This window comes from Vipera berus, assembly GCF_964194415.1.
Source record: "Vipera berus genome assembly, chromosome: 1".
In the NCBI taxonomy this organism is placed as follows: Eukaryota; Metazoa; Chordata; class Lepidosauria; order Squamata; family Viperidae; genus Vipera; species Vipera berus.
In genome coordinates this window covers 189544745-189571213 of record NC_138202.1, presented here as the reverse complement: position 1 = coordinate 189571213, position 26469 = coordinate 189544745, and the positions used below count along the sequence as shown (strand labels likewise).

The window sequence follows — 26469 nt, the reverse complement described above, 5'->3', positions numbered from 1 at the left end:
TATTTTTTTATTTCTCCATCTGGTGGTATTCCTTCATTTTTCCAAATTGCGCAAATATTATTCTTGCTGCTGTTATGACGTGTAAAAGCAAATATAGGCTTTGTTTGTTAATCTTTTCTGGTATTATACCTAGTAAAAAAAGTTCAGGTTTAAAGTCTACATATTCTCCCAACATCTTTTCTAACCAAGCATGTACAGTATCTTTTTCCAATAACTGTTTGCTTTGTCACATGTCCACCAAACATGATAATACCTGCCTGAGTTATGTTTACATTTCCAATGTCTATCTGACATATTTTTAAACATTTTTGCTAGTCTTGCTGGTGGCAAGTGCCATCTATAAAACATTTTGTATAAATTTTCTTTATAAGAAGTTGACATTGTCAATTTATAATTTCTTTCCCATAAATTTTGCCATTTTTCGCCCATCTTATCGTTTCTTTAACTTGTTTGCTCTCCATTTCCAGTATTAATAAAAAATTATACATTTTCTTAATTAGTTTCTCATCTGAAGTTAACAAAGTCTTATCAAATGCTGTTTGTTCTTTATAAAATCCATACAGTTTTATATCTTTTTCATATCTAGTTTGCATTTGCAAATGTGCCCATCACAAGTTGATACCCTGATTCTCCAGTTCTTGTTTGGATTTTAAATTCCCTTCAGCATTTAGAATATCTCTATATGTCCAGAATTTTTCAAAGTCCACCAAATTTGGATGTACAAATGCTTCCATGGTTGACAATTTGGGTTATAATATTTGACACCATACTCAAAAACCCCTTTTCCCACTGATTTAGTGTTTCACTTTTTATACAAGGTTTTGGGGACATATTACATAATTTACAAACAGAATATGAAGATTTAATTCAAAAAGGGGAAGCTGCCTGAAAGAATTATTGATTTTTCTATATTGTAAACTAAACAATCAAACCCTTCTCCTTACCACCCAATGATTTAGTAATAGCAACATGACATGAATCTTGGGCAATTCCAAGCACTGAAAATAGAAAATGTCTATATGGGACCCATACAGCTAAACAATGGGCTTAGTGGCTTAGAAAACATCTCTTCAATCCATCTGACCATATAGATTACAGACATATATTAATGAGAAAGAAAAATGCTTGAGCCAAAGTTCTCTTTAACATATGTGACGTAACTGAGGAAGGGACTCCATAACATACATTGACACCTGCTGCTCTGCTAGAGAAGAGCCCAAATTTCATAAGATTCTTGCTCAGAGATTTCTGTTCAGATGTAATTTGTTCCTTTTCCTTCTTTCATAAATCAAGTAGACCAGTAAGAGAGAGAAAAACAACAAAAATGAAAACTTGAGACAGGACTTTGCAGTACTGATCTTAGAAGATTCCATTGTTTTCAAGACCGATGGGTCATCACAGGTTTCTGTAAAGTAGCAAAACACCAATGTGAGCGTTTGGAGTTTTCTTTATTAAAAACATTTATATAGCTGCTCATCTTACAATCAACCCTAGGTGGATCCCAATCAAAATCAGAGAATAGAATAGAATAGAATAGAATAGAATAGAATAGAATAGAATAGAATAGAATAGAATAGAATAGAATAGAATAGAATAGAATAGAATAGAATAGAATAGAATAGAATAGAACCTTGGAGGTCTTCTAGTCCAGCCCCTTGCTCAAGCAGGAGAACCTATACCATCTCAGACAAGTGACTGCCTAGCCTTTTAAAAATTTCCAGTGATGGAGCACCCACGATTTCTGGGGGCAAGCTATTCCACTGGTTAATTGTCCTCACTGTCAGGAAGTTTCTCCTTAATTCCAGGTTGCTTCTCTCTTTGGTCAGTTTCCAACCATTGTTTCTTGTCCTGCCTTCTGGTGCTTTGGTGAATAACCTGACCCCCTCTTCTTTGTGGCAGCCCCTCAAATATTGGAATACTGCTATCATGTCTCCCTTATTTCTTCTTTTCTTTAGACTAGCCAAACCCAAGTCCCGCAGCCATTCTTCGTATGTTTTAGTCTCCAGGCCTTTGATCATCTTAGTTGCTCTTCTCTGAATTTTTTCCAAATTCTCAACATTTTTTTTGTGATATGATGACGAAAATTGGCTGCAGTATTCCAGGTGTGGTCTTACTAGGGTTGTACAAAGCGGTACTAATACTTCATGTGATCTTGATTCTATGCCTCTGTTTGAACAAACGAGGATTGTATTAGCTTTTTTGGCTGCTGCTGCACACTGCTGGCTCATAGTCAAATGATCGTCCACTAGGATTCCAAGGTCCCTCTCACAGTTACGGTTTTTGAGCCAGGTCTCACCTAATCTATATTTATATCTTTGATTTTTCCTGCCTAAATGTAAATCTTTGCTTTTCTCCATATTAAAACTCATTTTGTTGGATAAGGCCCATTGTTCAAGTTTGTCTAGGTCTTTTTGGATCCTGAATTTGTCTTCTGGGGTGTTGAGTACTCCTGCCAGTTTGGTGTCATGTGCAAATTTGATGAGTTTCCCCTTCATTTCCCTCATCTAAGTCATTTATGAAGATATTGAAGAGTAGTGGGCCTAAGATGGAACCTTGTGGTACCCACTGCTTACTTCTCTCCATGTGGATGTAGTGCCATTGAGGACTACTTGTTGAGTACAGTTTGCCAGCCAGCTACAGATCCATCTGGTGGTGATGTTGTCTATTCCACCTTTTTCTAGCTTACCAAGGAGTAGGTTGTGGTCTACTTTATCAAACACCTTACTGAAGTCTAAGTATACTACATCCACAGTATTTCGCTGGTCTGTTAGTTTAGTCACTTTGTTGAAGAATGAAATAAGATTGGTTTGGCATGATCTGTTTTTAACAAACCCGTGCTGGCTATTAGTTATAATTTTGTTTGCTTCTAGTTGTTTGTAGATCTTTTTTAATTATCGTTTCTAGAATATTCCCAGGTATTGATGTTAGACTGATTGGTCTGTAGTTTCCTGGATCCATTTCCCCCCCCTTTCTTGAAAATGGGAATTACCCACATTAGCCCCTTTCCAATCCTCAGGTACTTCCCTGGTGCTCCAGGATTTTTGAAAGATGTGGTCCAATGGTTCTGAGATAACATCTGCCACCTCCTTCAGAACTCTGGGATGTAATCTGTCAGGCCCTGGAAATTTATATTCGTCAAGGTTGGATAGGTGTTGTCTTACAATTTTCTTGCTTATTTTAATTTTTGTTTCTAATTTATCTTTTGCAGTGGTTTTTTGGGTATGTTGGGCTATAGTTTCTTTTTGTGTGAAGACTGATGCAAAAAATGAGTTAAGTAGCTCTGCTTTCTCCCTGTTGCCTGTTATTTCCTTGCCATCTTTTGTCTTTAGTGGACCTACAGTTTCCTTGACTTTTTTCTTGTTGTTAATATGTTGGGAGAAACTTTTTTTTATTATCCATGATTTCTGTTGCAAGTCTTTGTTCGTTCTGAGCCTTTGCTTTCTTGACTTCATCTTTGCATGTTCTGGCTGTCTCCTGATTATTTATTTATTTATTTTAATTCCATTTATATCCCACCCTTCTCCGAAGACTCAGGGCGGCTTACAAGCTTAGCAGTAGCCTTCATTCTATGTATATGCCTGCTTATTAGGGCTTTCACACACACCCCAAGCGGCATTATTACAAAGTCAGCTTAATTGCCCCCAACAATCTGGGTCCTCATTTTACCTACCTCGGAAGGATGGAAGGCTGAGTCAACCTTGAGCCTGGTGGGATGCGAACCTGCACTAATTGCAGGCAGCTGGTGTTACTTAAGGAGGCATTAGCCCACTGCTCCACCAAGGCTAATTGGCCTTAGTAATGTGTCCCTCTTTCCATTTTTTTGTTTTTGTCCTTTTTGTTTTTCAGTTTGTCAGAGAGATCTTTGTGCAGCCATGCTGGTTTCTTCTTGAATTTCTTGTTTTTCTTTTTCAGTGGTATTGTGTTTTTATGATTGCATTTTTCAGAGTTTCCCATGCTTCTTGGGAATCCTTTAGGATTTTCATCCATGGAATTTTTCCTAGGTTCTCTCTGACTTTGTTAAAGTCAGCTCTTTTGAAGTTCAAGACACAGGTTGGATTGTTTTCTGTTGCTAGTGTTTGCATTATATTAAATTTCAGTATGATATGGTCACTTTCGCCCAAGGTTCTGGCAACTTCAACTTCCTCTATCACTTCTTCTCTATTCTCCAGTATGGTTTTACATCTAGTTCCCTCCTCCACCTTTTGGATGACAAAGTTGTTGGCTAGGTTGGTTAGGAATCTGTTTGATCTCTTGCTCGCTGCAGATTTGGTCTCCCAGTTGATATCTGGATAGTTGAAGTCTCCCATTAGTACTGTGGTATGCTTCCTACATACATTTGTTAACTGGTTGGCAAAGAGTTCATTTATTTCTGCTGATTGGTTGGGTGGCCTGTAGTATACCCCTATGGCAAGGTCACTTTTTTTCTCTTTTATATTGACCCTGGAGGGATTTTATCTTGGATCATGTGCATTTCTGTAGATATGTAGCGTTCTCTTACATATAGTGCAATTCCCCCTCCTCTTTTTGTAGACCTGTTTCTTTTGAGCAATTTGTATCCATCCATCAGTCCATTCCAGTCATGGGTTTCGTTCCACCAGGTTTCTGTAATGCCAACTATGTCATACCCGCCCTTGTGTACTATTGCTTCTAGTTCACCCTGTTTGTTCTCCAAGATTTGAGCATTTGTATATAAGCATTTAAGACTTTTATGCCTGTTCATGGGCATGTTTCCTGCATCTCCTCATTGTTGTTTGGGTTTTTCTTTTTTCTCGTCTCTGCCTACCTTATTGTTTGATTTGTTTTCTTGGGATTTATGATTGGTTTTGGGTTCTGGAGATTCTAAAGATTGGTCACCCTCACCCTCAATTTTAGTTTAAAGCCCTCATGATGAGTTGGGCCAGTCTTTTTCTGAGTACATTTTTCCCTGTTTTCGTGAGGTGCAGCCCATCCCTTGTCAGGAGTCCTTCACGTAGGAAATGTAGACCACGATCCAGGAAACCAAAGTTTTCTTGGTGACACCAAACCTTTAGCCAATGTTTTATTTCTAGAAATCTTTTCCCCCTCAATGGTTGTTGGCCTTTTGTTCGGAGTATGGATGAGAAGACAACTTGTGCTCCTAGCTTCATAACTTTATTGCCTAGTTGTTTGTAATCTCTCACTATTGGACTCAGGTTCTTTGTTGTGTCATTCATCCCAATGTGGAGGAGGTGGAAAGGGTAGTAATCAGTAGGTTTAATTATTTTAGGTTAGGTTCTCAGCCACATCTTTATTTTTGCTCCAGGGAGACAACATACCTCCCTGGATTGTATGTCCGATCTGCAGATGGATGATTACGTTCCTTTGAGGATAGAATCTCCTATTCCCAACACTCGCCTTCCTTTTTGGGGGGCTGCAATCTGGGGTATTTTCTGTTTATCTCTGGTGTGTTTGTTGATGTGACTTTTTTAGGGATATTTGAAGTGACTTTTTAAGGGATATTTGAAGTTGTTTCTTTGTTAGGCATCTGCATGTTTTCTTTGAGGGGGGAGGTTGTGAGTCTGTGTGTTTCCATCTAAGGGGAGAAATCTATTGTTCAGTTTTAGTGGGCTGTTTCTGGTTGGGTTGGATTGGGCAGATGGGGTTTGTTAGTTGTATGCTGCTTTTTTCGTTAAGTATTGTGTTAAGTATTGTGTTTTCTTTCCTGTTTTCCTCCAAGGGTTTATCAGTAGGGTCAAATCCTCTGGGAGTTATTTGTTCTTTAATTGGTTCGGTTGGGATATAGCTTTCTTTCATAGATTGGGGCTTGGCTAGAGCTGCCTCTAAGTTCCTTCATTTTTCCTCCAGTAGTTTACATAGTTTACATCTAATGTATGTATATTTTGAGTGTTCTTTGGGCAGAAGCACATAGATGGAACATGTATTGCATACCACAATAGTATCAGTCACCTGTTCCATAAGTTTATTGTTTGAAAATCTCTTTTTGGTTTTTGCCATCTGTTGGCCCTGGTCTACTGCCATCCATAGCACTTGGTCTGCTGCTGTCTGTAGGCCCTGGTCTACCGCCATTTGTAGCACCTGGTCTGCCACCGTCTGTAGGCCCTGATCTACTGCCATCTATAGCACTTGGTCTATCACTGTCTGTAGCACCTGGTCTGCTGCCAGTTGTAGGTCCTGGTCTGCCATTTGTAGTACCTGATCTGCTGCTGTCTGTAGCATCTGGTCTACCGCTGTCTGTAGCACCTGGCCTGCTGCTGGCTGTAGGCCCTGGTCTACTGCCGTCTGTAGCACTTGGTCTGCTGCTGGGTTTAGGCCCTGGTCTACTGTGCTGCAATGTTCCATCACCCCCAACAGCTCCACAGCCATGTGGCTCCCATTTGCTTGTCCGTCGCGCCGGTGTTCTGTTTCCTTCAGCAAACAGGGCTGCCTGGATAGTTCACAGTAAGCTCTCCTCTTCTCTCCCTGGTTGGCTGTCCTCCCTTCTCCACTATCTCACCAGCTGTCCTGTTTCTTCTCTCTGCCAGTCATTGCACTGCCTTCAGTCAGCTTTCCTCTCTGCCCCACAGAGAGGGGCTCTCTCCTCTGCTCTGCAGATCTTTCTTCTCCTTTTCTCTTCTTAAAGTCTTTTTTATTTTTCTGATTTATCTTTCTCTCTTTCCCTTTTCTCCTACCGTTTTGTCTTAGTTTAAGATAACTTAGTTTAATACCAACTTCTCTTCCCACAATGTAATCAAGCTTCCTCTGTGGCTGCCATCATAGAATTCCTCCCTTTTAAAAGTAATATCACAAATTAAAAATTGCTAAAATGAGATTGCACATACATTTTCTGTATGCCATTTATGGAATATGTTAGGCATATGATGATAGCCTACATATTGGGTTGGAAATATATAAGCCATGATGATGTTGTAACTTTAAGAAGGTAATTGATCCATGGGCGTGTGAGGTTGCTCATGGCCATAAGAGGGAGCTAGAAACGTAGATTCTCTCTCTCTCACTGAATCTCTCTAAATATCTGAATTTGCTGATCGCTCTATTATTGCTTTTTTTGCTCTGTATCTGCATAACTGTGTTTTTGACCTCTGGACTGGTAAGAAGACTTTGTATTAGGATTTGTACTTGGACTGTTATTTTTGTGTATGACCTGGACTGATTATTTTTGACTGTGCATTTTTGATTTTACACCACCTTAAAGTAAACTACTTTCTATTTTCACAACTCAGTGTATCTTGTGGTTACTGTGATCTCTTACTGCTCTCAATACCCTTCCTTGTCTGTGCAACTCCTTGGTAGCACAAGGAGACCTCTGCACAACAATACCTAACACTGGTTATGGGCCCAGGCCTGTACTGAGAGTAAGTACACACAGTAACATAGCTGAGTTTGTGTTAGCTATTTGGTGTAAAATGGCACAAGAACAGAATTAAAAGTTTAGGACTTTCAGTGCAGATAGAGCACAAATGCTGCTAGATGCTCCTATTGCTCATAGCAATCACTGTTCTCCTTTTGACTAACTTCAGAAAAATGAAAAATGTTGTCATGAAACTAAAGAGTATGAGGTTAACATTTTCTAGCTGCAGATGTCTTGTGGAAAAAAAGAGATGATTGCTGCTCACCCCTAAGATATTCCAAAGAACTGCCAGAGTAACAATAGGGAAAAAAGAGGATAAGGAGATTTCAGAGATTCTTACATACAGTATATGTATTCTGTATGTAGAGAGAGAGAGAGAGAGAGAGAGAGAGAGAGAGAGAGAGAGAGAGAGAGAGAGAGAGAGAGAGAGAGAGAGAGAGAGAGAAGAAAGAAAGAAAGAAAGAAAGAAAGAAAGAAAGAAAGAAAGAAAGAAAGAAAGAAAGAAAGAAAGAAAGAAAGAGGAAGGAAGGAAGGAAGGAAGATAGAAAGAAAGAAATCCTGTTGAGTTTTCTAGCCTTTACATGGACACCACAAAATGTGAAATTGCCTATCAAATAGGCTAGCTCTACCATAGCTAGCTAGTTTTATATTTCGATTTTAAAATAAGAAATCAGCCAATAGATAAAGCTTTTATTTATGCAGTTATATGCTTGCATGAATTGATTGGGATTATATAATTATATATGATTATTATAACATATAAGATCATATGACTGATTACTGATTGCAAAAGCATCCTATACTGTTATTATATTCCATTTGTCTGATTCTGGATTCTGTCTAATTTGCATGTTTTCATATTAATAGTAGCCTCCTCTTTATAACTGGCTACATATCTTTACAAAAAAATGTGGCCTTCTATTGGAATTTAGCATTTAAAGGCATCTATTCTCAGTCGGGATGAAAGCCGTGAAGTAAATTCTGAATACTTGCCGCAAAGAAGTTATCTGTTTTTTTATTTCTTCCATTTGGATTTCGCTGGGTCAGGGATCCTCTATAATAAGAATTCCGAGCAAAGGATTCAGCATTGCCTTAAAAAGTTAAAGAAAATGATATGGATGGCAAGATGCTGGAGTAAAATTATTCACGTTTAGCTAATATTGAAAGGTAAGAATGGGAAAAGGACCAAAGTATACATCCAGTGTTTAAATGGAGAGAGAATTTGTAAGTCCAAAACCTCTTCTAGGACAATAATTAAATCAGCAGGTAAAAAGTAAGTTTCTTGCAAGACTTTTAATGTACAAGTTAGTCAAAGATCTTTTTCCATATGTAAGAGAATTTATCTCTATGAATTACTTGACATTCCCCACATTATCATTTATTTCCATTAACTCCTAGTTTGGACACAATATTATATCTAAACCATTTAACTATAGCTTTTTGCTTTAATGACCAATGCTTGTTATTAAAAACTGTATTAACATAAGAATTACATTGATGACTCTTGATTTCTATTAAATTTTTCTTTTTCTTTTAAATCTCCATGTTCAGTGTGTTTCACTATGTTTTAATAGTGAACTTTGCAATAGCTCTACAATGTAAGTAAGAATTATTGCCTCCATACTGTAGCAGCTGAATGAGTGATCAATAATATTTTTAAGTCCTCCCTCCCTCTCAATTCATAGTAGAGGCAAAGTCAGAACCCACCACAGGTAGTCCTCACTCAATGACCCTAAACTGGACTGGAATTTCTATCGCTAAGTGAAACAGTTGTTAGACAAAACATCATGTGACCGTACTGGTTAACAATAGTCACAATTGTGGTCGTTAGTCAAGGAATCCACTCTCATTTGGCGAGGACCTTGTGCTTCTGTCCTCTGCTTCAACTCCCCACTCATCTACATCCCCCCCACCCGCATCTCTGCAGCACACCACTGGCTCAGATTTAAATGGTTGACCACTAGTACTCCTAGATCTCTTTCTAGAGGAGTGTGAATTCTTCAAAAAGATTCAAAAGTGCTTCCAGCACATCTTCTTCCTGCGTTTTGCTTCCATGTGGACCTGAATAAAAGATGTGGCTACTCTAAGAGACATGTTCAATTTAAATAAAATGGGAGAACTCCATTGAAGTCTATTGCTACTTCAATGACTGGTAGAATCAATTCTTCCATATCATTTTTAGAGGTATTACAACTCTAAATTTTACTCTAGTAAATTACACCTAGTAATGAGAGGATGCTAACCAAATGGGAACATTTGGAGCTGGTATAAATAACTGTATGGAAAGAAAATTGTGGAAAAAATATTTGAAACTTTATTAAACAGATATTCCTTTAACTATAGGATAATTCCATTTTCCGCAAGTATCAGTTATCCCTAGTTTATTACTTATATAATAATCTATGAAGCTGTCTTTGATATATTTAGCACTACAGCTGGGACTGGCAATTTGGTCATCAAGTGAAGTGGTTGCTGAGTGAAACTGCAACTGTGTTTAATGATCTTCAGCTTTCCTTTCCTTTACAGACCTGCAAAGATTGTAAATGCGAGCACTGACTGCAAAGTTACTTTTTCATCTCGGTCATTACTGCAAATAGTTACTGAAAGAAGATTATCTATATAACTTTCTGCCTAAATATTAACACCTGGAAGAACAAGAGGTCCTCACTTACTGACCACTTGATCAATGACCAAAGTTACAGCAGCACTGAATGAAGGTGGTCCTTGAAATTATGGTTGTTGCAGCATCCCTGTAGAAAAATGATTAAAATTTGGGCACTTGGCAGCCTGCCCTCATTTATGATCACAGAGTTGCTTGACTCGGCCCCATCAACTCTGCTCTTTCAACTGCCCTGCACTTGGCCACTGCTGCCTACCCCTGCTGCCCCCCCCCCAATTGTTCTTTCTCCCACTGCTGAGGAGGCCATGCAAAGATCCAGTAGCTTGCACTGCCAGTGGGCCTCAAAAGCAATGGGAGGAAAAAAAACAGCAAAGGTCAGTTGGGGGCAGCAGGTGGAGGCAGGGGTGAGTGACAGCAGAGTGCCCAAAATAAAAGAATTGTCTTCAAGGCCCTTTCAGCATGGTGCAGAAAGTCTGTCAGAGTAATAGCTGAATATGTATGAAAATGACATTGTGAAATTGATCCATACATTCCAGGTACACACACATGTGGAAAGTAACTCAATACTGCTTTTAACCAAGGCAACAATTATTAGGCAGAAGCTGCCAATCAACTGAGCATTTTCCTCCTTGCATAAATGAGCAAATGTCTTACTTGAAGTTTCATGGGAAATACTGAATTTCCTCCTCAACACATGGGACACAGACATGACCTAAAAGGAATAAAATCTTGTTAGCATCTAAATAAGAGTTGGCTGCATTTTCCCCTTTGCAACTTACGCCTAACTTTCCTCAGCAGGACAGCATTTTGGCCCACAAATAAATGTCAGTCCACTCATTTATTTTGTGAGTAATTCATCAGTTTTGCTGATGTACTCATTTGCCAGTATTTATTCATTAAGTAAAATAAGTTGAATAAAATATTTCTTCTATTTGGATTAGACTTTTTAAAGAAGCTGAATATCCTGTTTCTCCTCACAACTCTCCAATGTACACCACTTAGCCCCAATTCTTTGCATCAAAATGTCATTTGCAATATGTAGTCATTAATGGCATATCAGAAAGGCCAAGAGAAATATCTTAGGACTACAGGATCGTGTCTACCACTAAGCACCACCAATAAGTATTGAAAGAGAGGTTTTGAAAAGTAGTTTTTGAATTTCTAGAACACAGTTTGATTTGTAGATCCCAGTTTCAGAGATTTATATGCTTCTGCTTCTCCAGCTTTTGTTTCAACTTCATGTAGAGGTATGTAAAAATTTATCATGGTGATGTTGGAAAAATCAAGCAATGGAATTTTAAAAATTGTAAAAGCTATGGTTATCAAAATTTAAATCTTTATGATGATACCTTCAAAATTAAGTAGGCAATCCTTGGTAGATTTTGGAGAAAGTAGAATATTTGCTTCAAAAAATAAAGCTAGGAAGAAATGTGCTTGTCTCTTGTCCTGAAGTCATCCAAGATTAGATTTTAAAATTGGGGAAAATTTTCTTTGGCTAAATGTCAATGAGCAGCCAAATGGCAGTTTCCACTTGCACAAGAAGGCGACATCTTTGCCATTTCTCATCTTGTACTGTCATGTACTTTCAAACCATCTGGTGATTTTGTATCAGGGAAGTTTATTATATGCATTCCTGGGAGGCTGAAGGTTAAATGCCTTGGAATGAAGGATATGAAGAACATTGATTTTGATTTAAGATAATCAAGTGGTAGGAAAATTGTTGGTTGAGTAGGCACCCAGTTTGCATATCTTTACCTGCTCTAGGGCTAGTTCATTCAAAAGTGACAAAATAGCCATTTAAAAAGGCTAAATGTAAGATACAACTGATGAATTTATAATGAAGAAGAAAGAATATTTGAGGCTACTCTACCAGAATTCTATGGCACGGACCCATTATCTAATCTCTTTACCTCCCAATTTTCTCTGCTGTTCAGTTCAGTGACAAAGTTTTACTAGTTTACTACACATTTTTACTAATTCCTACCATATATCATATCTAACGCTTTAAGATTCATGGCTCAGAAGTGATCCATGAATTGTTGTTAGCAGGAATATTGCAGTGCTTTAAAAAACCGCTTCAGATCAATTCATGCTAACTGTTGTGTCTGTAAATAGTTGCAAACATGTAAAATTGCAGGTTGCAAAAGTAGGTTCTTGAAGCGGGAGATTCTGGTGCAACCATTGGTTAAAGTAGCAAAGAAGCGGGAAGATAGCGATTGATGATTGGTTACAGTTTAAACAGTTCTACTATAAAAGCCTGAAACATTTGACAGTTGACAGTTGACTTATGTGTATTGAATAAACTCTTTCATTGTGAACCACTCTGAGTCATTGTCTACCTGAACCAAACAATTGGCGACGAAGGTGGGATCGACGGCAGACCAGAGAAGGTTCGGCGGAACAGCTGCGCAAAGGCGGCAAATTTGAAAGAAGCACAGTCAACCAAGCGGCCGCGGCGGAATAAACAATCCTCCGAATGGCGCGAATTGGGTCCTTAAAAGAATTCGACCCAAACTTCCCAGAGGACTGGGAAGAATATATAGGACAGGTCGAAGGATTCCTGCTTGTAAACGGGATAACGGATGACCGGAAAAAGGCGGCAGCGCTACTGACAATTTGCGGCACACCAGTATATCGGATCGCTGTAGGACTTTGTCAACCACAGCCGGTCTCTAGCGTTACGTATGCCGATCTGTTAGCTAAGCTAAAAGTACATTTCACGCCTAGGAGATCCGAACTCTTTTGGCGTCGTATTTTCGAAAAAAGGAACCAGAGACCGGGCGAATCAATTCAAAAATTCGTTGCCGCCATCAGGGAAGCCGCAGTACGATGCAAGTATGACAACTTGGAAATCAGAATTCGGGACCGAGTAGTACTGGGCTTGCGAGACGAGCATCTACAAAATAGAATAATCGCCAAGCCCACCGGCGATTTGCAAGAAGTACTCGACGAACTATTAACGTACGAATCCACCGGGTATCGCGACCCCCCCCGTAGTAGCATGGCCGCGCCTGCCGAAATCAACCAAGAAGGCCTTGTGGACTGTGGGGAGGTGGACCAGCAATGGGAAGATGACATCGCCGAAGTCTCCAGACGATTTGGAAAAATGGCGCCAAAACCATCCCGAAGTGAGGGGCCTGAATCGAACCGCCGATGCCAACCCGCAACACTGCAACGACAAATGACAGCGGCCCAAAGACCATGGAAAGACTCCGCAACGAGACCGCGCGACAACGACAACCGGTGTGGCAGCTGCGGGGGCAACCATCCCCGCGCCACTTGCAGATTCCGTACCGCCAAATGTAGATCGTGTGGAAAGACCGGCCACATCCAAGCCATCTGCAGGGGTCGTGCACGCGACAATCGCCTTCACGAAGTCGATGTTTGGCCCGAAGGTAAGGTAACCCCTTACTATAGTGGCAAAGAGACCCCTAGACCGTGGGCTAAAGTTCTGAACCGTGGGGAGGTGGCGCGAGTCAATCATAGTAGGAAAAGGAAAAACAATAATTTTCCGGAAGGAAAATTAAAAATCATAGTCCATTTACAAGGGGTTCCTTGCAAAATGGAAATAGATTCAGGGGCCTCAGTGTCCATAATATCCAGTGAAACCCTGGAAAGGATTGAACAAATAAGTGGCAGGAAAATTCCACTTAGTTCAACCAAAATCCAATTAACCGATTTTCAAAAAACCCCAATAAAGATTAAAGGGAAAATTACCCTTAGTGTTAAATTTAAGGGGTTTAAGGGGGTTTTAGATTTAATAGTTACTGAGGGCCAGAGGACTAGTCTAATTGGCCTTAACTGGTTCCCTGCCCTGGGCATTTGGATTGGGGGAATAAACACAGTTATTAAAAATAAGACCCTCGAATCAGTCTGCAATGAATTCGCAGACGTATTTGATGGGTCTTTAGGTAAATACAAAGGGCCCCCAATTAAATTTAATCTAGACCCGTCGGTTAAACCCATCAGGCTTAAGGCCCGAAGGGTGCCTTTTGCCCTGAAGCAAAAAATCGAGGCCGAGCTCGATAAGCTTGTTGGCCAAGGCGTCCTAGAACCAGTCGAGGGTGGTTTGTGGGAAACGCCGATCGTCACACCCCTTAAACCTAATGGGGATGTGAGGATCTGCGCTGACTACAAGGCCACCCTGAACCTGGGAATGAAAAAACACGCTTACCCGGTCCCGACGGTGAAGCAGGTCCTCGCCACGATACAGGACGGCGCCATTTTCGCCAAGCTCGACTTGGCGCAGGCGTACTTGCAATTAACTGTTTCTGAAGAGGCTGCTGAAGCTCAGACGATAGTTACCCACAAGGGGGCGTTCCGAGTCCACAGACTGCAATTTGGTATTGCAGCAGCTCCAGGCATCTTTCAAGAAGTGATGGAGAGGACCTTAAAGGGCATACCTGGTGTATGCCCTTATTTTGATGATGTTCTGATAGCTGGAAGAAATGAAGAAATATTAGCAGAGCGTCTGGAACAGGTATTGGAAAGGTTTAGGAGGGCTGGACTGAAATTAAAAAAGGAAAAATGTTGCATTGGGGTTAAGTCCACTGAATTTCTAGGATTTAGGATAGACAAAAATGGAATTCATCCTACCCCTGATAAAATCAAGGCAATCAAATTGGCACCAGAACCAAAAAACAAGGCTGAATTACAAGCCTTCCTTGGCTTAGTAAATTTTTACCACACATTTGTGCCACACAAAGCTGCCATAGCAGAACCTCTCCATAGACTTTTAGATAAAAAGACCCCGTGGCAGTGGCTTAACAAACATAGAGTGAGTTTCCAAACGTTAAAAGACATTCTTTCCAGCCAATCAACAGTAACCCATTTTATTGAAAATAAACCAATTTATTTAGCGTGCGATGCTTCACCTTATGGTGTAGGGGCTGTTATCAGCCACTTGGACAACCAAGGTGTTCAAAGGCCAATCGCATATTATTCCAGGACGCTTACTAAAGCAGAGCGGAATTACGCACAGATAGATAGGGAAGCATTAGCAATCGTGGCAGGAGTAAAAAAGTTCCATGATTACCTTTATGGTAGGAACTTTACCATACTCACTGACCATAAACCCCTTTTGGGCCTGTTTACCACGGATAAACAGACACCCCAAATAATGTCACCCAGAATGCTGAGGTGGTCAATTTTCCTCTCAGCATATTCATTCTCCCTCCAACACAGACCGGGCAAGGAAATGGGACATGCGGACGCCCTTAGCAGACTGCCATTAAATATCACTGAGGAAGACCCTGCCCCTGTGGGACAAATAATGTCTTTACAGGACATTCCTGACTGGCCTTTAACTGCTAAAGATATAGCTGTGGCAACAAATAATGACCATATCTTAAAAAGAATTACGGCCTGGGTCCTTAGTGGGTGGCCAAGTACTAACCCAGATGCCAAGTACATTCCTTATTTTAGAAGAAAGGATGAACTGTCATCTCATTTGGGATGTGTTCTATGGGGCAACCATGTTGTCATTCCCGAGATCCACAGACCTTCAATTTTATTAGAACTACACGAGGGGCACCCTGGGATAGTACGTATGAAGGCATTGGCTAGGAGCCACTTGTGGTGGCCTGGCCTTGACAAGGACATTGAAGATTGTGTGTCTAATTGCTATTTATGTCAACGTTCTAGGCCTGAGTTGCAACACACACGTACTCATAAGTGGGAGTTAGCCAGGAATCCTTGGTCCAGGATTCATATTGATTTTGCTGGACCTTTCCAGGGGTTAACCTTTCTTGTAGTAGTGGACAGTTTCTCTAGATGGCTAGAGGTAATACCCGTCAGTTCAATGACTTCTGGTAAAACAATGCAAGTCTTAAGGGGCCTCTTTGCCACTCACGGGTTACCTGATGTAATTGTGTCAGATAATGGGCCCCAATTCACCTCTGTTGAATTCCAGGATTTCCTCAGGGCCAACTCGATTAAACACACGACATCAGCACCCTTCCACCCGTCCACCAACGGCTTGGCTGAACGAAATGTGAGGACCACTAAGGACGCATTAAAGAGAATCATCCGCGGCGACTGGCACCAAAGACTGGCAGAATTCTTGCTGACCCAACATACGACCCCATGCACGGCTACTGGTAAAAGCCCAGCTGAAATGAGGTGGGGAAAGAGACTAACCACCAAATTGGACAGGTTACATCCTGACAGACTACCATCAAGTGCGGAACTGGACATTCCAAACAGATCATTCAAAATTGGGGACCTAATCTGGGCCAGGAATTATGCACAAGGGGACAAATGGATCCCAGGGGTGGTCACTGAGATATTGGGACCCTTGTCTTACTCTATTGAGGGGGAAGGGAACAGGGTTAGCAAAAGACATATAGATCAGCTAAGGAAGAGAACTATTGGCTGCATGCCAGTTGAGGGGGATCAAAGTATACACGGGGGGAACAGTGCATCAGGGGTTATTGATAACAATTTGCCAGTTAGTGGGGAAGCAGAAATGCAAACCAGCCCGTCCACAGCTAACCAACAACAACACAGTCAAATTGACTGGGAACTGCCCCCTCTGAGTAGGCCAGCATTAGCTGAACATCAAACACAACAACAACCACAAATTGTCAACAGAGAAGCATCTGAGCCAGTTAGCCAAGAGTCCAGGCCCACCAGAGTAAGCCAGCCAAGCAGACAATCTGATAGGAATGACTTAGGTATCCAAAGCAATAGATATCCTTCAAGAGTCCATAGGCCACCCAAATATTTAAGGGACTATGTCAATAAATAACAACAACTGGGGGGTAAGGGGTGTTGTGTCTGTAAATAGTTGCAAACATGTAAAATAGCAGGTTGCAAAAGTAGGTTCTTGAAGCGGGAGATTCTGGTGCAACCATTGGTTAAAGTAGCAAAGAAGCGGGAAGATAGCGATTGATGATTGGTTACAGTTTAAACAGTTCTACTATAAAAGCCTGAAACATTTGACAGTTGACAGTTGACTTATGTGTATTGAATAAACTCTTTCATTGTGAACCACTCTGAGTCATTGTCTACCTGAACCAAACACTAAATGATTTTATTTTTACCCATGAAACCTTCCAACTGCCAGGACTCTTCTCCATCTCCTTTGCTCCCTTTAACTGCAGGATACTCATGAGGTTTGCATTCCTCCTTGTTTTCCATTTCCTTCTACCCCAATCCTTCCTGAATTCATAGTGTTGTCATTCCAGGGCATATACATGTTTTGTTTTGTCACTTTGTAAAGTAACATAAAGGACATTGTTGTAATTTTTCACAGCATTGGAACAGCATTCAGAATACCTAAACTCTCAAATGAGATCCAAGAAAATGTATCCAAAATCCTACCTCTGATCAAAGCAACACAAAAACAGAATGATCTTAAAGCAAACTGCTCTTCTCTAGTCGTAAAAAATATTACAGAAGAGCCAAAAACCAGCAGACAAAGGTTGAATGACAGTTCTCGTGGACAGAGCACAACACATAAAAAAATTAATGAAATGTTGAACAACAAAGATGTCATTCAACATCTCTCTAAATACAAGCTCAATATAGAAAATAGACAATCAAATCAAGAAAGTCTCAATGATCTAGCCAAGATGGACAAATTACAAACAACAAGCATGTTCAAAAAGCTATGGATCCATCTCCCATGCTTGTATGGACACATAAAAATACACTGACTAGACACACCATTCTATTTAATTGTGTCACTATTGGGAACCCCAACATACAACTTTTCCAAAGAACTCATTAAAAATGTGAGTATTCTGATGGGAGCAAACATGCTATCAATTCAGTATTACAGTGCTTTTAAAAAATCAAAGACTTAATAGCTGAAGAAGATGAATTCATTAACTGATTGATAGCACAACATTCTTCACACCCACAGATCCAAAACTGGCAAAAGCCTCTTAAACTTTACTATACAAAGGTCCACATCAAGTGAAGGAAACAAAAATGGAAATTATTTAGAAATATGGAACTTATAGATTACTGCCTCACCATTTATTTTCAGTTTAATGGACACATATACAAAGAAATCAGAGGAACATCCATGGAATCACCAATTTCAGGATTCAAATCAGAAACAATTAAGCAGTGTCTGGAAATAATAGTCCTCCATAAACAACTTCAAATGTGAATCTGTTAGGCAGACATTATTTTTGTCATAACCAAATATTTACAACAAAATCAGTGTTTAACAGAATCAAATTTATAAGGGAAGAAAAGAATAACAGACTACCATTCCTAGATATTCTCATCAACCAAGGTAATAAAGGCAGACTTCGTATTCAGGTATTTTGAAAAGCAATATAAACAAAGTGATGCAGTAACAATCCAACTGCCCAATATAAGAGGGCTTTCAGACAAGCCTGAATATCCAGGCTTGTCTGTATATTCCAAGAACTCCAAAGAGAAGGAATAAGACAACCTTTATAGTATCCTTCAATGAAATGAGTACCCATTTCATTGGGTATCCACATCATTACAAGTGCTTTTCAATGCAACCAACTAGAACACAACCACCACAACCCATAAAAAAGAATAAATCTTCCATACATTGAAAATATCTCAAAAACCACCAGCAGATTATGTCAACTGCAAAGTATCAAAGTAGCCCACAAACCAACAAAATCCTTCCAAAATATCTTAAACAAAAATGAAATGAAATTATTTACAACATATAGTGAGCTGACTGAGAAAGCTACTGTGTAGGATAAACAGGATTACAGAACACACTTAGTTGGCAGCCAGAAGTCATGCTGGAAATTTTTTACTGGATACATGGACCAATTTAACCACCAAGTTGACTATAGCCATTTTAGATCAAGTGAAATCCAAAAATATAAGGAAGTTCTTGAGGCCTGGCATTCTAACAGATCAGATACACAGGGGAAAAAATCTAGTCTACAAACTATTAAAAAAGCAAACAAAGGCTCAAGAAAGAGGAGAGTCCGGGGCATTCTTCCTTTATTATATCCTTAAGACATAGTTACCAGACAACAAACATAGAAATAATAAAATAACGCAGTCAACAAATGAGTTTTGCTGCCTACTAAAAGTGCTAATATTCCTGCTTTGCTAGGAACGATAGCATTTGTATCTCCTCAACTTTTTATAATTATAAACTTGAATTCAGAGATCATACAATTTCATTATGGCACATCATTGCTTTTCTTTGTAAAATTCAGGTATGCTCACCTGGATGCTTCTTTGTTTCTTAGGCCTTTTCACTGGTTTAACTGTCAACCCAGCAGCACTCAGTGCAGCGATTCGAGATTCAATATCAGACACCTTTATATAGGAAGTAGCACATTATGAATGAATGAACCTTTATTATCAAAGTTCAACATGTATACAGTGAGACTAGCTGAGCCTCCTTTCGTGCCCCCCCACAACTCACAATGATAACAAACCCACCATCTTGTTACACCATGTGAGCTAATTGCACAACACACTGGCAATCATACATAGAGTTATTTCCTGTTCAGGAGCCTGACAGCCATGGATAGAAGCTGTTCTTCAGCTTGTTGGTACAGCTGGCTACACTTCTATATCTCCTACCTGATGGTAGGAGAGTAAAGAGTTACTCTTATTCCATCATAAAGGCAACTGAACTTTTTCCTAGCATAAAGCCAATACATGGTTGTATGTACATCGTATATGCACACATGGAGAGGGAAACATCTATCCCTAATTTAAATCAGTGGAGCAATAGCACTATTTCATTTGGCACTTGACATGCCAATGAACTGGAATCTGGGGATAATTGTCTTCAGTTATTTCAGTGCTATAAAAAATAATAAATGGAACAAGCATGGCGTGCTTTATAAAACATGACCACAGCTTTCCAGACTTTCTCAGGCTTTTTAAAAACAGACTACACCCTTATTTCATAACAATGTACAAGTCAGGTCCTAGCAGTGAAAAAAAAAGTACTTTTCTCAGAACCAATTATTCTCTGCCTTCATTAATGAGTTCCCAGATTTCTGAGGCAAAATTGCTTTGCCCTTAGCTGTGCTGAACTAGCCTGCAGCATATAGTTTAAAGGTAAAGGTAAAGGTTCCCCCACACATGCGTGCTAGTCGTTTCTGACTCTAGGGGCTGGTGCTCATCTCCATTTCAAAGCTGAAGAGCCAGCGCTTGTCCGAGGACGTCTCCATGGTCATGTGGCCGGCATGACTAGACGCCAACCTAGCAGTTCGAAAGCACATAAAAATGCAAGTAGAAAAATAAGGACCACTACGGTGGGAAGGTAACAGAATATAGTTTAGGCAAGGTCAATTCCTATTGTGACTTATCTTCTCTCTTAATTGAGAGAGAAAGATATTAAGAAAGGAAAGAGATTATATGCTATTTTTTGTTTAGGGAACTACATTTTATTTTAATTCCCTTTTATAAACTTGGGCCAAAGTTGCTTCTATTCTATTAATAAATGTCTCCTCCTCCTGCTCCTGCTCCTTTTTATTGAGTCAGTATAAAAACATTTCAGTCAATTTGTATGAAAATATATGGCTATCTATATATTTACCCCAATTAACTCATTCAAAATTGTTTGCTCTGGGACTTCCGCTGGCGGCGCGGCGCTGAAGACAGCCTCCCCTGGCTGCCCGCGGCTCAGCTGTTTGTTTTTTTGCCTGAAACAGCGCCGATCAGCTGTTCGGGCGAAATTGAAGCCCCCTCCTCGGGAGAAGAGGAGGGGGTGAGGCCCCAGGTAGGGGTAGAGTTCTCCGAGGCCGCCTGAGCTTTGAGCTTGGGTGGCTGAAGGATCGAACTCCCCCGAAGCCTGGGTTGCTCCCAGCTGGCCGTCGTCTCTGCTCCGAACTTCCTGGAGCAGAGCCAGGCGTCTGCGAACCAGCCCTGCCTGATGAAAGGACTATGATTTAAAGGAGCAGGCAGAGCGGTACAAGAGGAAAAGGTGAAGAGGACTATTTTACTGTACTCTCTAACTTGTTGGACTTTTTAAACTTTAATTGAAAGTGCGTCATAATTGAGGATTAAAAGATGGCGGCTAAACCTCCCTCTAAAACTCTTCGGAGTGGAGGATCCTCGCCGGTGCAACAATCATCACTACAGGCATTGCACCCTCCTGAAGTGCTGACATCGAAGGATTTGCGAGATGCCTTGGATAAACATGCCCAGGTACTTTTGGAATCAATTAATCAATCAATTGCTGATAAATTTGCACAGATGGAGGAGAAATTGGAGAAATTTGAGGAAAGAATGGAAGAGAGGATGGAACAGAAGTACAGCGTGATGAAGGTAGACATTTTGACTTCAGTGCATAAAGTGGCGGAATGTGTGGAAGATTTAGATGAAAAAGTGGATGATTTGGCTCAAAGGAATGTTATACTAGAAGTAAAAGCACGGGAGAATGAAATTGAAAGAGGCAAGTTGGAAAGGGAGTTAAGCCATGCCCAACATTACCAGATGCAGTTTGCTGTCAGAATTAGAGGCTTAAAAGAGAATGTTAAAGAAGATTTAAAGCAGCTGATCTCTGAGGCTCTCGAAGGGGTATTGAACCAGCCAGCATCTGAAATAAGAGCAGCTATGGATAAAGTGTTTCGGGTGAATTCATGGATTGCCAGACAGAGAAAGTTGCCTAGAGATGTGGTGGTTTATTTTGCAAAAAGAGAAATTAGAGATCAAGTTATACAAGCTGCCTATGATGTTAAGGTTGTGATTGCTGAACAAGAAGTCTTGGTTTTAAAAGAAATTCCTCCAAGGATTTTAAGGGGAAGAAAGGACTATACATTTCTTGTGCAAGAGCTCAAGCAAAGAGATATAAGGTTCAGATGGGAGATTCCAGAGGGGCTGATGGTGATGTATGAAGGTAAAAGGTATAGGCTGACTACTGTGAAACAAGCACGTGATTTCTACAATAATGTCTTAAAAGCAACCTCATTAACGCTCTTGGAAGCTGGAAAGGGATCTGGAGAAGAAGAACAACAAGAGGAGGAAACAGAGGAAAATGGTGCTGGAGGAGATCAAGCTACAATCTCTTTGGATGATCCTAGAGAGCAAAGAGTGACGCGTGCTGCTTTAAAACGAGCAAAGAAAATAAAAGAACAAGATCAGCAAAAGTCTTCAGATTCTTCACATCGCATTCATAGCCAAGCTGTGGGAGGAGCACGGCCTAAAGTAACCAGTCCTATCAAAGCTGTGGTCCAAGAGCTTTTCGAGGATATACATGGCAACTAAATTTTTAACCTGGAATGTTAATGGACTAAACTCACCGCAGAAGAGGAAGAAAGTTTTTCAATATTTAAAACAATTTAAGATAGATGTTATATGCCTGCAAGAAACGCATATTAGAGTTTTGGATCAAAAGTATTTATTGAACTCGAGGCTGGGTACGCAATTTGTTGCTTCTGCAGAGAATAAGAAAAATGGAGTGGTTGTTTATGTTAAAAGTGCCTTAACAGCGGACCTAATTGAAGCAGATAAGCATGGAAGATATGTTATGATCGAGCTGTTGTTTGAAGGTAAAAAGACGCTTTTAGTTGGATTATATGCTCCAAATCAACAACAAGCTGACTTTTTTAGTTTACTTCATACAAAGCTTACCCAGTTGGATTATAAATCCTTTATTTTTATGGGGGACTGGAATGGAGTTATGGATGTACAGTTGGATAAGGCTGGAGCCTTTAAACGCATTCCAAGTCACGCTAGACTGCCTAAATCTTTTTTTGAAATGAAGGATGACCTGGAATTGCGAGATATTTGGCGTGAGAGACATTTGCGGGAGAAGGATTATACATTTTATTCTGATAGACACCAATCTTTTTCGAGGATTGATTTTATTTTGTTGACTAATGATCTTCTTTTGAGAACTAAAAAGGTGAAAATCTGTGCAAGAATTATCTCTGATCACAGTCCAGTGTGGTTGGAGATTGATAAGGAAAGAGGAGATAGACGCTCATGGCGCGTAAATGAGAATTTGTTTAGAAATCAGAGAAATGTGGAAGAATGCAAACAGCGGATGAAGGATTTTTTTGAGATGAATATGAATAAGGGTACCTCTATGGATATGGTTTGGGATGCTAGCAAGGCCTATATGAGAGGGGTGTTGATATATATGAATAATAGACATAGACGTGCAGTGGAAACTAGAAGGAAAGAACTGGAGAATGAAATAAAGGAAAAAGAAAAGGCTTTGATTTTGAACCCAGAGGAGGTGAAGATCAAGGAGGCTATTAGACTGTTACGAGGACAATTTGATAAATTAATGGCTGATCAAGTGGCGACCAATCTGCGGTTTGCTAGGCATAATACTTTTTGCAATGCTAATAAGCCAGGCAGATGGTTGGCTTATAGACTGAGGAAAAAACAAAGGGCATCTAATATAGATAAGATTGAGCATAAAGGAAGGGTTGTGTATCAACAGAATCTTATTAAGGATGCCTTTGTGGATTTTTATTCGAAATTATATACTAAAGAGGACATTAATGCAAAAGATATTGATACGTATTTGGAGAAGGCTAGCATCCCGGTTCTTACGCAAGTACAAAAAGAGGGGATTAACCAACTGATTACAGAAGAAGAAATTTTTACAGCTATTAAGGAACTGAAGGTGGATAAAGCACCAGGCACTGATGGCTTGACTGCGGCCTATTATAAAAACTTACAATTAGAGATGATAAAACCGTTAAAGGAACTGTTCCAGACAATCCAGAGGGGGGGAAAGGTGCCCCCGTCTTGGAGAACAGCTTTTATCTCTTTGATTCCGAAGGAAGACCAGGATGCTACTTTAGTTAAAAATTACAGACCGATATCGCTTTTAAATACAGATTATAAGATATTTGCTAAGGTTTTGGCTAATAGACTGATGAGGGTTCTGCAACAGGTGATTCATGGGGACCAAACGGGGTTTATTAGTGGAAGACAAATGAAAACCAATGTGAGACATATAGTTGATGTGTTAGAGTTTTTGGAAAGGCACAACCAGATCTCTGCTGCGCTAATCTTTTTAGATGCTGAAAAGGCTTTTGATCAATTGAACTGGCAATTTTTGTTGAAAGTTTTAGACAAAATGGATTTTGGGGAAAAATTTTTACAACCGATTAGGGCATTATACCAAAAACAAACTGCCCGAATTATAGTTAACAATAGTTTGACAACAGTATGTAATATTGAGAAGGGCACAAGGCAAGGTTGTCCGCTATCGCCCTTGTTATTTATATTAACATTAGAGATACTATTGGTTAAGATTCGGAATTCGGAAAAAATTAAGGGGATACAAGTTGGAGATCAGGATTACAGATTGAGAGCATTTGCAGATGATCTGGTTGTTACAGTGACCCAGCCAGAGAACTCTGTTGTGGACCTGATGGAGATAATAACACAATATGGGAAGGTTTCTGGATTTAAAGTAAATATACAGAAAACTAAAATTTTGGCTAGAAATATGACAGTTTCGCAGAAGGCTCTCTTAGAAGGATTAACTGGATTTGAGATTGTTAAAAGGGTTAAATATTTGGGGGTGATTTTGTCGCCCTCTAATACAAAGCTATATAAAAATAATTATGAAAAGTTATGGGGGAAAATTCAAAAAGAACTGGAGAGTTGGGAAAAATTGCAATTGTCTTTGTTGGGACGGATCGCAGCAGTGAAAATGAATGTCCTGCCCAAATTTTTATTCTTATTTCAAATGATACCGATTCTTAAGAAAGACTCTAACTTGGAGGAATGGCAGCGTGGTATCAATAAATTTGTGTGGGCAGGGAAAAAGCCACGAGTTAAACTTAAGATTATGCAGGATACTCGTGAGAGAGGTGGCCTTAAAATGCCTAATTTTAAATTATATTATGAAGCTGCTGCACTAGTAGGAATAAGTGATTGGATTAATTTGACACAATCGAGGTTATTAAATCTTGAGGGCCATGATCTGTTGTTTGGCTGGCATGCATATTTGTTGTATGATAAGAAGGTAGATACTGTGTTTAGGATGCATATTTTAAGACAGGCATTGCTGAGAGTTTGGAAGAAGTATAGACATAAGTTAAGCAGCAAGATACCATTGTGGGCAATCCCAAAACACGCAATAGAAAATATACATGCTGGTTTCAAACATGATGAGACTACTTACAAGGAAATTTTAAGTTTGGAAAGGAATATTTGGTGCTTGAAATCATATAGTTTCTTGCGAGAAGAGAAGGTTGTTCAGACTTGGTTTCAATATATTCAGTTACAGGCCAGGTGGAAAGAAGACCAAAAAAATGGATTTGCAACGACTGATGAAAATTTGATAAAGCAAATTAGAAATCAAGGACCAGCACATATTAAACGGATATATCTTGCATTGATAGAGATCGATTCAGAAACAGAGCTTGTTAAGGATTGTATGATAAAATGGGCCCAAAACATTCAGGAAGTTATTACAATGGACACGTGGGAAAAGATCTGGGTGAGGAATGTAAAATTCACTCAAGCTCAAAGTTTAAGAGAGAACTTTTACAAAATGTTTTATAGATGGCATCTAGATCCTAAAAAGCTTGCAAGTATGTATCCGAATTATCAGCCTAAATGTTGGAGGTGTGGTGATGAAGAGGCAACATATTTTCACATATGGTGGACATGTAAAAAGGTCAAGGCTTTTTGGATAAAAGTCTGGTGGAATATGCAGAAGATTTTTAAACGGAGGATAAAGTTTTGTCCGCAATTTTTTTTGTTGGGAATAATTGTTGACGCTACAGTTGTGGACTCTAAGTTGATGCTGAATTTAGTTACGGCAGCAAGACTTTTGATAGGTCAATATTGGAAGAAAGAGGAACTGCCGACTATACAAGAGTGGATTTTAAAGGTTTCCGACTTGGCAGAGATGGCGAAGATTTCGGCCTATTTGAAAGATTACTCGCAAGAACATTATATTATGGAATGGAGAAAATGGATTGAGTTTATCCAGAATAAGTATAGGGTCAAGAAGTTTTATCTAGCATTTGAATAAGTCTTCTTTCGTTTTCTTTTTTCTTTTTTTATTTTGTCTTCTATATATATTTAATAATGCTAAGTTTTGTTTGATCCTATATAAGTTAGAGAGTGATGGATTTTAGAATTTATAGTTGTTAGTATATGGTTGTTTATGATTGCCTTTTTATATATATATACCTTGTATTTAGCTCTGGGAAGTCCGGGGGGGGGAGGGGGGTTAGGGGGAGGTGGGGGGGGAGGAGGGAGGGGGGGAGGGGGGGGAAGGGGGGAGGTAGGGAGGGGAGGTAGGGAGGGGGAAGGGGGTTTTTTAAAGGAAAACTGTATTTTTAAAACTTTTCAATAAAAAAAAAATTGTTTGCTCTGTATTAGGCAGATTATAGTTATCTGAAACACTGAGAGAATATTAGTGACTGGTAGGTTTGTAGATATCACTTATCTGAGAAATATAAAGAAATAGTTTTTTAGACTCATGAAAAAGTTTAGGTAGGCACATTTCAACTATGGTTAAAATATTTAAAACTATTCTATGGGTTCAATTTTTGTATGGGGTAATTATCTGGGGAATTTTGCTTAGGAATCAACCCAAGCAGCCTTTTAAGAAAAGAAAAGGGAT

General features: G+C 39.6%; 1 protein-coding gene across 1 annotated transcript in view; it reads right to left on the bottom strand.

Moving 5' to 3' along the window:
- Positions 1-628: 628 nt before the first annotated feature.
- MLPH (melanophilin) overlaps positions 629-26469 on the bottom strand; it is a 100968-nt gene continuing 75127 nt past the window's right edge. The window contains exons 13-16 of the mRNA XM_081312766.1: positions 19128-19220; positions 10602-10659; positions 8321-8418; positions 629-1405 (exon numbers count right to left, since the gene is read on the bottom strand). Coding sequence (XP_081168892.1) covers positions 1379-1405; positions 8321-8418; positions 10602-10659; positions 19128-19220 — 276 coding nt within the window. The 3' untranslated portion in view covers positions 629-1378. The remainder of the gene's footprint in view (positions 1406-8320; positions 8419-10601; positions 10660-19127; positions 19221-26469) is intronic.